At 35.4% G+C, this 13,888-nt stretch overlaps 1 protein-coding gene across 4 annotated transcripts in view; it reads right to left on the bottom strand.

Annotated features, from left to right (window-relative positions):
* The window catches only part of ANKRD13C (ankyrin repeat domain 13C), an 87,670-nt gene that overhangs the window by 45,712 nt on the left and 28,070 nt on the right, over positions 1-13,888 (bottom strand). For all 4 annotated transcript variants that reach the window (XM_014740054.3, XM_023641860.2, XM_023641861.2 and 1 more), the window contains exon 3: positions 9,034-9,138. In XM_014740054.3, the coding sequence (XP_014595540.1) occupies positions 9,034-9,138 (105 nt within the window). The remainder of the gene's footprint in view (positions 1-9,033; positions 9,139-13,888) is intronic.

Genomic DNA, 13,888 nt, shown 5'->3' with positions numbered 1-13,888 from the left:
AGGTTTTATCGATAGGAGCAGACTTAGCTATCATAGGGGGATTTGTCCACTGATTCCCTTTATTCTCAGGTTATACACTCAACCCAAACTGAGCAAAAATTCATTTCACAATTATATTCATAGGCGTCAACAAAACTTTCTTCCCACAACACTTTCTCGGTCTCTCAGGAATACCACGACGCTACTCGGACTATCCAGACGCATACACAACAGGAAATACTATCTCATCTACAGGATCTTTCATCTCACCCACAGCAGCGATACTAACACTCTTCATAATTTGAGAAGCATTTGCATCTAAACAAGAGGTGTCAACAGTAGAATTAACTACTACTAACCTCGAATGATTACACGGATGCCCTCCACCATAGCATACATTCAAAGAACCTACCTATGTGAATCTAAAGTAAGAAAGGAAGGAATCGAATCCCCTCTAACTGGTTTCAAGCCAATATCATAACCATTATGTCTTTTCAATAAAACTAGGTACTAGTAAAAATTACACAACTTTGTCAAAGTTAAGTTATAGGTTAAACCCCTATATACCTCTATGGCTTACCCCTTCCAACTAGGATTTCAAGACGCAACATCCCCTATCATAGAAGAACTCCTCCACTTCCACGACCATACACTAATAATTGTATTCTTAATTAGCTCTCTAGTATTGTACATTATTTCATCAATACTAACAACTAAATTAACCCATACAAGCACTATGGAGGCCCAAAAAGTAGAAACCACTTGAACTATCCTGCCAGCTATTCTAATTCTAATTGCCCTGCCATCATTAGGAATCCTCTACATAATAGATGAAATCAATAATCCAACTTTAACCATTAAAACAATAGGCCACCAATGATACTGAAACTATGAGTATGCAGACTACGGAGACCTAAGCTTTGACTCTTACATAATCCCTACGTCAGACCTAAAACCAGGAGAACTTTGACTTCTAGAAGTCGACAACCGAGTAGTCCTGCCTATAGAAATAACTATCCGAATGTTAGTCTCATCTGAAGACGTCCTACACTCATGAGATGTTCCCTCCTTAGGCCTAAAAACAGATGCCATCTTAGGGCACCTAAACCAAACAACCATCGTAGCCTCACAACCAGGACTGTACTCTGGTCAATGCTCAGAAATTTGTGGGTCAAACATAGCTTTATGCCCATTGTCACTGAATTAGTCCCACCAAAATGTTTCGAAAAATGATCTGCATCAGTGCTATAAAATCACTAAGAAGCTAAACAGCATTAACCTTTTAAGTTAAAGACTGAGAGTCTGAATCTCTCCTTAGTGATATGCCACAATTGGATGCATCAACATGATTTATTAATATTAAATCAATAATCATAACACTATTCATTGTATTTCAATTAAAAATTTCAAAACACTCCTACCCATCAAACCCAGAAATAAAAAACAAATCATCAAAACACACCACCCCTTGAGAATAAAAAGTGAACAAAAATCTGTTCCACTCTTTCACTACCCCAACAATAATGGGCCTACTCATTGTTATTTTAATTATTATATTCCCAATAATTCCCTATTATTGTATTTCACCACCCTTAGAAAACACCACTGGCTTATGATACAGTGATATATATAGATATAGGTATTGTGAATAAGTTAGTAAAAATTTTTAGTAAAACTGCTATGATCCCCAAGGAAAACTGGGAAGAGATACCTCAACATCAGCTTATAACATATTCACACTGGTTTTGCTGCTTTTTAATTATCAGTAAGGATTTACCTGACTGAGCCGAGATCTATGAACCTCAGTCAGATGCTTTAACACTGACCTACAAGATCCCAAAGACAGCAGATCTCAAAAATCCCATTGGATACTACTGTACTAAAAATGTAATTATCTGCAATTCTTACCAGGTGTGTCTGTTCTTTTTTCAGTAGAGGTTGTACTCTCACATACCACCAACATCGCATGAGAAATACAAAAATGAATCCTATTGTCTATGAAAAGAACTTCTGAATCTAAGAAAACCTGAAGCCCTTGCAGCGTTTTCTCAAGTTACACACATGGCCTAAGTGTAAACCCCAACTTTACTGTTTATTAGCTGTGTGTAAGTGTGGACAAGTCACTTTATTTCCCTAAACTTCAGTCTCTTTTTTTCATTTTTCAAGTAAGAATAAAGAAAAATCTACTATCTACAGAGTTTTATATAGAGAGAGCTACTGTAAAAGCTCAATATAAATTGCTTACTACTATGCCTGCAATTAGGTAAATGTAATTGTTCTTTATTAGAATGAAGGTTTAAAACGGACTAGCAAAAATCAGTCAATGCCTAACATTTATTGAAATAAGGGAAAATATTAGAACTGAATGAAATTAACCTAGCAAAAGATAAGAAAATGGAAAAATGTGCATTAAGGGAAAAAATGCATATATCAATACACACTGATTTCCTCCTGGTCCTGACACGCTTCATGTACATATACATAAAAGTACTATTATTTTTACTATTTTACAGTATGCATTCTTATAAACTACTTAAAGCCTTACGTGGAATACAGAAGCAGAAAGTGAAAAAAAGACAGAAAAGACGACAGTAGCAAAAGCTTGGATCAGATTTGTTTTGTCCACATAGGCCAAATTAGGAAAAGCCCAGGGAAGAATATGAAAAACAGCAGGACCTATTCTTAGTTTTAACCACAGGTCTAACTAAAGCCCCAATATATTTTAAAAAGCCAAAAGTCAAAGAGCAGTGTTTAAATTACTAGAAGTCTTTTGGAATAGAAGAGGCTGGGACACAGAAGTCAGGGAACACGGGACCTAGTCTCAATTACACTCTAGCTCTGTGACCCAGGTCAGTAGTTCCCAAATATAAAAGTCTACATTTCAGTGCTCAATTGTTCAAGTCCGGTGATATGCAGCAAAATAAAAAAACTGGGAACTAGGGTGAAGTTTTTTCTTTTTTTTTTTTTTTGAGGAAGATTAGCCCTGAGCTAACTGCTGCCACCAATCCTCCTCTTTTTGTTGAGGAAGCCTGGCCCTGAGCTAACATCCATGCCCACCTTCCTCTACTTTATATGTGGGACGCCTACCACAGCATGGTGTGCCAAGCTGTGCCATGTCCGCACCCAGGACCCGAGCCAGTGAACCCCGGGCCACCGAAGCGGAACGTGCGCACTTAACCGCTGCGCCACTGGGCTGGCTCCAGGTTTTTTCTTTTAAATTATATACTTTTTTTTCAATTTAAGGACTACTCTTCCTACTATTTTGGGTTGAAAATGTCTTTTTTTAATGAAATGGTGAGTGCAGAAGAAAGCAGTTATCTTTTTTTGAAGTTCTTATATGTTAAAATGAAAAAGTTAGCTACTCTACATCAATCCTCAAATAAAATATTTTTCTGGTCTGTGAAATTCAAACAGTCTGAGAATCAATAACCAATAATCATTAAGGTTCTTTATGGATTCAAATTTATATGAATCTAGCTTACCTTCATGTTTGTTATAATTTAACTTTAATATCAAAGCTACTTTACCCAAATGTAGTAGAATTCTTTTTATAATTCTTCTCCACTCCAAGCTCAAATACTTTAATAAATCTTTATTTAATCTACCTTGCCTTCAAATTGAAACAGACCTCTGCTGAATATAAAGAATAGAAAGAACTCATTTCCTAGATAAAAAAAGTATCTTAATAAAAAGTAGAAGCCATACATTTTTTCACCAACTAAATATTCTGTAACTGATGGAAGGCATTCAGTAAATAACAGAAAATTATGTTAAAATGACCAAACATTATTAAATGGGTAGTGACAACAACTATATATATAGTATAGTAATATATGCAAAGAGATTCTTGTTCTATGAGATGTCACACTAAAAATAACATCAACTCAAACTTTCTTATGGAAGTAGAAACAAACATTCAGAATGCAATTATACAAAATTACAAGTATGTTTTGGGGGGATCAGTATTTGTACTCCCATGTCATAAGAATCTCATTAACACTGATTGATAATGAAGATAAAATTAGCTTTAGAGGATTTGGATGCTATTAGAATTCATACAAAAACTCAAACGAAGAACTCCAATTAACCACAACTCATTTAAACTTTCTCTTTCCTTCTTCTCCCATATAAAGCATGTTTTTTTTTTTTCTGGTGAGGAAGTTTGGCCCTGAGCTAACATCTGTGGCAATCTTCCTCTAGTTTGTATGTGGGATGCCCCCACAACATGGCTTGATGAGTGGTGCATCGGTCCACACCCTGGATCCGAACCTGCAAACTCTAGGCCACTGAAGCAGAGCACACAAACTTAATTACTACGCTACTGGGCCCGCCCCCATATAAAGTACTTTTAAAGTTTTCAGTGTGTCGTGCCTAAAGCTTTTGGAACCACACTCTATTGCTCCAAATATTACTTAATCTGTATCTTCTGCCCTCCACTTCCTTCCCATGCTTCAGTCTAATTATTTCCCCCTTTTTCCTTGGACAGTTCTCCCTGAATATACCACAGATAAACTCAAATGTGTAACACCAAATTAATTAAATCTTGTACTGTTCTTCTGCCTACAGTCTGTCCATAAATTAATTAATGAGATCACCATCAATCCAGGATAGAGACCTTGGAGTTACTCTGAATCCTTCTATGAGTACCCATATCTAAAAGATAATCAACCACCGTCAATTCTTTATCTTTCTAATCTATCCCTTACTTCTCTAAACACATTATCTTTTCGGTAAGTCAAGCTTACCACATTTGTTCTAAAGATTTTTTTCCTAAAAATTTCTTGCCTACCTATTCAATTAAGTCTTCAGGCTTACCTAATAATGTCAATCCCTGCTTTGAAGTCTTCTGGGGTTTTGCAATGACTGGAGATTGAGATTAAAACCTTGAATAGCACATAAAGCAGATCTCAGTGTGGCCCCTTTACCATTACAATTTCATCTCCCAAAACTACTCTTCACACCTTCGCACATGTTTGCCACATAGTCGCATTTAGGGAGCACAATGAAATGTACATTCTTCTCTAAAATATGCTTTGTTGTTTTTCACATTTCCACACATCCTGCTCCCATAAGCTAGAATGTTTTTACCTACTTTATTAACTCCTAAAATCCTTTGAGACTCAGCTCAAAAAACCAAACACCTCACCAAAAACAGAATTATTTTCTCCCTCATCTGTTTCATTCAAGTATTTTGTAAACACTCTGGAATGCTGCAGAATTCATTGGTCTCTCTCCCCAAACCAGGTTGAGTTCCTCAATGTCAGAGCTAATGGCACATTCCCTACTATGTTTCTGATGCATCTGGTAAGTATTTAGAAGACAAACAGACAATCCCTGTCCTAAAGAAGCTTCCTGCCTAAAGGGAGTAACAGGTAGAGTTCTGACATAGCATATGGGCAGAGAAGGCCTTCTCGTCCTTGAGCTGAAGAATTATTAGGAGCTGGAGCAGAAGGGGTAGGGTGTGTGAGTATGAGAAACTGAGAGGCAGGCAGAGTGACACACAGAAAGATGTGGAAAGAACAAGGTAAGAACGGAGATGGAAAAAGTTACAATATCATACTGGGTCTTTATAAACCAAGCTAAAGATTTTGGTCTTCATTCGAAGAATAGGAATTTTTTAAAGGGTTTAAATAGGACAGTAATATAACCAAAAAGGAAACTAAAAGAAAATATAACAAAATATTAACAGTGACTATCTCTAAGTGAAATTATTTTCTTATTTTTTCTCAATAATTTCCCAATTTTCTACAATGAATGTCATACTTTCTTCTTTTTTTTTTTTTAATTCTTTTTGTGTGTATGTGTGTGAGGAAGGCTGGCCCTGAGCTAACATCTGTTGCAAATCTTCCTCTTTTTTTTTTCTCCCCAAAGCCCCAGTACATAGTTGTATATCCTAGTTGCAGGTCCTTTGAGTTCCTCTATGTGGGACGCCACCTCAGCACGGCTTAATGAGCGGTGTGTAGGTCCACATCCAGGATCCGAACCAGTGAACCCCAGACCACCAAAGTGGAGTACGTGAACTTAACCACTAGACCACCGGGCCGGCCCCAGTCATACTTTTTTATAAGAAAAAATATTCTAAGTTTTCAGCAACTCAAAAGAGCTATGATAAATAAAAATCCTAATACAATACTTCTCAGAAAAATTTTAGTTCTTGCTTAGTCTCAAATTTTCTTTGCAGTTTTATTCATATCTTCATTAATTCATCGAGCAAACGTATGTACCAGGCACTGTTGTAGGAGCCAGAGATAAAAGGATGAATAAGATAACCTGTACATGACTTGAGTTCTCACAAAGCTTATATCATCAGGATACAGAGTAGGGAACAGACATTGAACAATTAATTAGAAGTGTGCTGAGTACTGCAAAGGAAACAAGTGGACTGCTTTGAAAATGCATAAGAAGGAAATTTAATCAACTCCAGGAGTTGAGGAAAGGCTTCTCTCAGAAAGAAATAGAAAGTTGAAACCCAAATGAAGAAGACTGCCAGCTCCTGATAACACTGCATACCAACATGGACTGCCATCTCTTTCCCACCAAACTAACTTTTGATATGCTACAAAAATTAGATAGAGGCTGATAGAATTTCTAGAACTAGCATAATGTAAATATTCTTAACGTAAATCTCTACAAACTATGAGCAACTGCTAGAAAGACAAAAGAGAGCTAGGTCTCAGTGTGGATAAGAAACTAGAGCCATCCAGATTAGAGGAAAGCTGGGGACCAGGGTGAGAGGGATGAGTTGGGAAAAGCTTTTATGTTATACCCATATCTCCCCCGATACTGGCATAGACTGATCACTGTTCACCAGGTGATCACTGTAAGGCAGAGAAGCAACATAATCTTGAAATCTATTAATTTTAAAGTGAAATAATTCTAAATAGTCTGACAAGTAGTTTAGCAGACTCTCGTGGTTCTGTAGCACAAAAACATCAGCAGAAATCAGACCAAAGATGAGAAACAGGTCAAAGTTTTCACTAATAATTTATAATATTAGATTATCTCTGAGTTTTCAAAAAAAGTAATTTTCTACGCCCAGAAAATTGTAATGTAACACGAGTTAAACAATCAAAAACTTAAATCATAGTACTGAAAATAATTTCAAAGTGTAGACATGTTTAACACCATTATAAATACATTCACATTAATATTTCTAAGTATATATCATAAGAGTTGTTGAAATAATTATCCTTTAAGTTAGTAGTTAAATATTTCTGTTTCATGTGATACGAAGTAGTAAAAATATAAGCACTGAGCAATTATGATAAATAATTATGTAACGATTGGCAATGGGATACTATTCAGAATGTGCATTTAAGACATCACTCTATAGAAGAAAATCACTTTAAAAACAGATCTCAACTACTATGGGCCTCACTCTTGTACATTAAAATTTATTGCTAAATATCCAGTAATGGATTTTTCAAGAAAACTCTGTTTCTTGGTCTTTCCAATAGATTATGAATTCCTAAATGGCAGAGCCCATGTCTTCATTCTCCACATCTTACTATATACATATGCTTTATAGTAAGGACACAGTAAATATTCACCAATTCTAAATAAAATAATACTTGAAAGTCATATAAATTTTAGTGTGGGTCAGAAACCGAGCAGCCCACCTGATCTCTCCACTCTACTAATAGGTTAGAAACATCAGAGAAAGTTCCTTCAGACCAGTTGCTGAAACTAAATTTTAATCCTTTCTCAGTTTCCTAGATCTGTATATTTTTATCTTTTCCTTGAAATAATTCTAGAAAGTATGGTTTCTTTTCTCATAAGGGTCTCTTGATGTTTGTCCGTTAGGAACAACTCTCAATAACAAAAACTATAACTACTCATATAGTTGTGAAAATATCACAATTTCATCTCACATTAAACTTAAGCTCAAATGTAACTTCACCATTAAAAGTTACCCAAGGTATTCAGAAAGTCCACAAAGATGTAACATGTAGATTACATACAAAGCTAAAACATAAGAAAGAGCCCATAAGAGCCCAAAACTTAGCATCAAAATAAGACTAAATCTGGGGCCAGCCCAGTAGCATAGTGGTTAAGTTCACACGCTACGCTTCAGCAGCCCAGGGTTCTCCAGTTCAGATCCTGGTGTGGACTCATCAAGCCATGCTGTGGTGGCATCCCACATACAAACTAAAGGAAGACGGGCACAGACATTAGCTCAGTGACAATCTTCCTCAAGCAAAAAGAGGAAGACTGGCAACAGATGTTAGCTCAGGGACAACCTTCCTCACCAAAAAATTAACAAACAAGTAAGACTAAATCCATGTAACATCCTGGCAGTCTTCAACATTATACATTTCTTTAATAAAACTGCCAAAAATTTTTATTGTTCCTTCTACAAAACTAGATTTAATTGATAACTTTCAGTTTCAAATTTTAAAAAGATACTATTACCAGAAAGATAATATTCTCATTCATCCAGATTTAAGTTTTATAAATTTTTTAACTATTGAGATGTGCTTAACAAAAATAAGACCCGTATATGAAGTTGAAAAAGAAAAATTCAGGGTAGGAGGAGGGAGACTGGAATAACTGAACACTCTGATATTGTGAAAAAGCATGTGACATCTTTTGGAAATTCTCATTTAAAGACTAAAACAAAATAGAGACAGACTTGTTCCTCGCTTCCAGCAAAGCCTATATCTAGCAATTAAATCAGATAGATAACTTATAACACTGATTATTTTCAGTTTCAATTAATGTGCCAAATAATTAAGCAGTTGTCAGAAAGGACAGTTAGGTCTCAACATTTTTAGAAAGTCCTTCATTCTGAATGTTTAAAACAATTGAAGAACATCAGCAGGGCAGAATGCTGTAAAAGGAGAAAAAATAATAAACAACACACTTTTAAACATGATACCTCAATTCTTTTTGCGTACTACCCAATATTCAAGTTCCTATGTCATGAGTAATTCATAAATTTATAAATAGCTGCAAACTTCAAAGTACGGAAAGTTACACTAAATGAAAAATATTTCAAATGCATCATTTCATACTTTTAGAATATATCTCAACAACAGTGTTTATATTGCTTACTCATCTGTCTATCTCCATAGCTGATGGCTTCCGCCAGCGGGCTCCATCCCTGAGCATTTTTCACCTTTACTGGAGCATTGTGAGCCAAAAGTAAATGGGCACATTCTGAAACATAAAGTGGTAATAATATGAAACATCATGCAGTTTTTAGAATCTCTAAATATAAAAATCATGTAGAAATTCAAAAAACCAAATTAATGTAAACAGATCTATGAAATAAATACTGTACTATGGAGAATTAAATAATTTTTTAAATTCCTATGTATCTAAGCCATGTTATTTCAGATCCTCAGATTCAAGAAGTATACATTCTATTACCAAAGAATAAACTGGGTCTCTCTGCAAAGAAAGCATCATCTTCCCTAATAATCCACCCTAAGAGGATTTTGAGAATGTCTCCATATTCTAAAAGATAACCCAAAACCTCAAGGGTAGTTTACATCAAAATATCTACTGTCTAATAAGACCCAAAAGAAGATTTGTATGTCTGTAATGGCAAATGGAGAGTTCATTATTTATTTCAGAAAAAAAAAATGCGTTTCCAAAAAGTATCAGTAAGGGTTCCATAAACCCTTATTTTTCAAATTTTACAACTCCTTTAGTTCAGAAAAACACCCAAAAGGGTCAAAAACCTGTTTACGATTACAAGGAAAAATCTGGACAGTCTTTCTAGTAACTGAAAGAAGTCTAAGGTATAGACCCTTCTATAAGTTGAGGAAATATTTTTTCTTTTTTCTTTTTTTTTTTAAGGAAGATTAGCCCTGAGCTGCTGCCAATCTTCTTCTTTTTTGCTGAGGAAGACTGGCCCTGAGCTAACATCTGTGCCCATCTTCCTCTTCTTTATATGTGGGACGCCTGCTACAGCATGGCTTGACAAGCAGTGCCTGGGTCTGCCCCCAAGATCCAAAACAGTGAACCCTGGGCTGCCGAAGCAGAACGTGCGAACTTAACCTCTGCACCACTGGGCTGGCCCCTTAAGGAAATTTTTTTTTAAATTCAAAATAAAAAATATATTAACAGGCAAAAAATATTCAAAACTGAGACTCATCATTCATTCAATCATTCACCAAATATTGACCAAGTGCTTATTATATGCCATTTCTAAGTACTAGATCCTGGTACTTAGAAATGTAATAAGATATAATCTTACTACATTTATACTATGTAGTACTTAGAAATAAGCAGTAAGAAGAAAGTTAAGGTATTGCTATCAGAGAGCTTACATCCTTTGTTAGAAGATAATAAGTAAACTAATAAGTAAAAAAAAATCAGATAATGCTGGTAAGTGCTCTGAAGGAAATAAGGGTGTTATGACAGTGTAATGCAGGTGAGCTGAGGTCGAGGAAGGATGGCCCTTCTTTAGCACTATTTCTAGTAATAGAAGGAATATCTACCTACACTAGCAGGAAATTTTCAGAATAAAGTAAAATAAATACAGAAGAAGTTTCACAGAGGTGTTTAAGAAAGTCTGCTGGCAGCATATAAAAATATATGTACAAGAATGTTTATTTTAGCATTGTTTAATAATGGCAAATATACTGGAAACTACGCGGATATCCTTCATAAGGGAATGACTGACTAAAGAATGATACATCTACATCACTGGAGTAATATGCAACCATTTTTTAAGAAAAGAGTCATATTAAAAAGATAAAGGAGCCAGTTTAAATGGTCAGCCATGGCCAAACATGGGAAACTGAGCATCAGAAAGAATAATGACTAGCTATAACACATTAAACAAAAAATAATAGATACGCCCATGATGACAATCCAAAAATAAAAGAGGGCAATGATTTCTTTTTTACAGAAGAAAACCAGTTAAGAAATGGAGAAGAATGTAGACGTAGAAGAATGACAGAAGAAATATAGAAGGATAAAATTAGAAAATCAGCATAGTACCACCCCAATGTAATAACTGATTTAGGCAAAGGTCCTCAATGAATGCTAAAGCCGACAGGTAAAAGGCTATGTGCTGCAAAAGAGAATATTCACATGAACGCAAAGGATCATCCCAAGATTACTTACTAATTATAAAGAGAAAAATGTTCCTTTACAGTGGAGATACATGGAGATCATCATCTTAAACAAGTCATCAAACTTAGCAGCATTAATACTGGGGTAACTTAACATTGTACTTCCTAATGTAATGCAATATAAAGTTCATAACATCACCTATGCAGTATTCTTTCCAGAAATGTTTAACCTGAATCTGATCAAGCATCTATAGGTAATTTTCAACTCACAGAAAAGACAGAGGATAAGGAACAAGTTAAATGACATCATGAGAAAATAATCAGGCAAATCCAAGATGAGGGACATTCTACAAGTTAACTGGGCAAGACTCTTCAAAAAGTCAGGTACAGGGGCCAGCCTGGTGGCGCAGCAGTTAAGTTCGCACGTTCTGCTTTGGCAGCCTGGGGTTCGCCGGTTCGGATCCCGGGTGCAGACATGGCACAACTTGGTACGCCATGCTGTGGTAGGCATCCCACATATAAAGTAGAGGAAGATGGGCATGGATGTTAGCTTAGGGCCAGTCTTCCTCAGCAAAAAGAGGAGGATTGGCAGGAGTTAGCTCAGGGCTAATCTTCCTCAAAAAAAAAAAATAACAATAAAAATAAAAAAAGTCAGGTACAAAGGAACGAAAAAAAGGTGGGCAAACTTTTCTAAGTTATAATAAAGAGACATGACAACCAAAATAAATCAGTGAACCTCAATTGGGTCTTGGTTATATATGAAAGACATATAAAAAATATTTTTGGAACACCTGGAAAAAATTAAATATGGATTAGATATCAGCTATTATAACAATATTATTAATTTTCTTAGGTGTGATAATCATATTGTGGTTAAGAAGGAGAATGTCCTTATTCTTGGAGATGCATGCTGAAGTATTTGGTGGTAAAATGTCACAACATCTATTTCTAATTTTCAAATGGTACATAAAAAATATATGTAAAACGCTAAGATAAAGATAAAGCAAATATGATAAAATGTTAACAATTATTGAACCTAGGTGGAGAGTTTTTGAATATTGATTGTGACAATCTTTCAGTTTTCCTATATTTGAAACTTTCAAACTTTTCATAATAAAGTGCTGAAAGAAAAAAAAGAATGAAAAAATCAATTTAAAAAAAAAGGAATGAATTTAAGCCATCTCAATAGACTTAATGGATGTCCACATTGTACTGCAAAATGATATAATATATCTGCTCAACATAGAAGTGTATTATGATCTCATTTTTTAAGAAGAACTAAAAAACTACATAGATGAGTGTGTGTTTAGATACATATACACATATCTGTATACTATAATAATAAGCATGGAGAAAAGTATGGAAGAATATCCAGGAGGTTATTAACATGGGTTACCATGTTTATCGGGAGAAGGGGTTAATAAGGAGAGAAGATGACAGAGAGATCAGCTAAAAAGAATTTAAAAAAAAAAGAAAGGGGCTGACCCCGTGACCGAGTGGTTAAGTTCGTGCACTCCACTGCAGGCAGCCCAGTTGTTTCGTTGGTTCAAATCCTGGGCGCGAACATGCACTGCTCATCAAACCACGCTGAGGCAGCGTCCCACATGCCACAACTAGAAGGACCCACAACGAAGAATATACAACTATGTACCGGGGGGCTTTGGGGGAGAAAAAGGAAAAGAATAAAATCTTAAAAAAAGAAAGAAAGAAAGAAAGAAAAACATATTGCACCCTCCCCTCAAGAAACCTACCATGGGGTTTTATGTAAATATGTGTGTATGTATACATACAGAAAGAAGTTAGGGTAACATAAACATGGATATGTATCTACAGACTTGCAAAAGTATTTCACGATAAACTTTCAGGTGAAAAGAAAAATATGGCAAAGTACTGTACGTAGTCCTCAACATCAGTAAAAACAAACTAAGGCCCTGTGTTATAAGTAAGGAGGAAGGTGTCCAAGGATACCCACTAGGCTATTAATGTTAATTATATCAGAAAAAGAAGTAGGACAGATGACGCTTTTATACATGTTTGTACTGTGTTATTTCAATTGTTTCAACAAGCATGCATTAATAATCTAAAAATCATTAAAGAAAACATTTTAATTTAAAATGTTAAAAAGCAAGTTGCAGTGCCAGTCCCATGGTGTAGTGGTTAAGTTTGGTGTGTTCTGCTTCACTGGCCCAGGTTCAGTTCCAGGGCACAGACCTACAGGACTCATCGGCAGCCATGCTTTGGTGGCAACCCAAATACAAAATAGAGGAAGACTGGCACAGACGTTAGTTCAGTGTTACTCTTCCTCAAACAAAAAGAAGAGCAAGACTGGCAACAGATCTTAGCTCAGGGTGAATCTTCTTCAGCAAAAAACCCAAAAAAACAAAAATAAAAAACACATTGCACAACAGTATCAAAAGCAATATCACAATTGTGTAAACTAAGGTATAGGATTGGTATAATTTATATACATGCTAGACATGTCAACTGTTTTCTAATCCACAGACTCTGCTGAATCTTTCACTCACCAATCACAACTCAACTGATGTAGAAATGAGCAACCAACAAAAAGTCAGATTATCATAGATATGCCAATGACCTATGACATATTTTCATATGTGTTAAAAAAAAAAAAAAGAACCAGATCAATCAAATGCCTTCTCTCAGTGATTTCAATAATGAATAATAAAAAAACCACGGAGTTAACAACCAGGCACGAAGGCTTAAAGAATGTATAAATGTGCCACAAAGAAGTTAGGACTTGAAGAGTCTGGACAAAATGAAATCATGAGAAACAGAAATCACATACAAATAAGCAAGAGCTATAAAAGTGATAAAAGGTAAAGAGAGTGGATGGGATAAACAGGACAGTTGGGAACAAAACA

This window comes from Equus caballus, chromosome 5 (genome assembly GCF_041296265.1).
Source record: "Equus caballus isolate H_3958 breed thoroughbred chromosome 5, TB-T2T, whole genome shotgun sequence".
NCBI lineage: Eukaryota > Metazoa > Chordata > Mammalia > Perissodactyla > Equidae > Equus > Equus caballus.
This window is presented reverse-complemented; position numbering and strand designations above follow the sequence as displayed.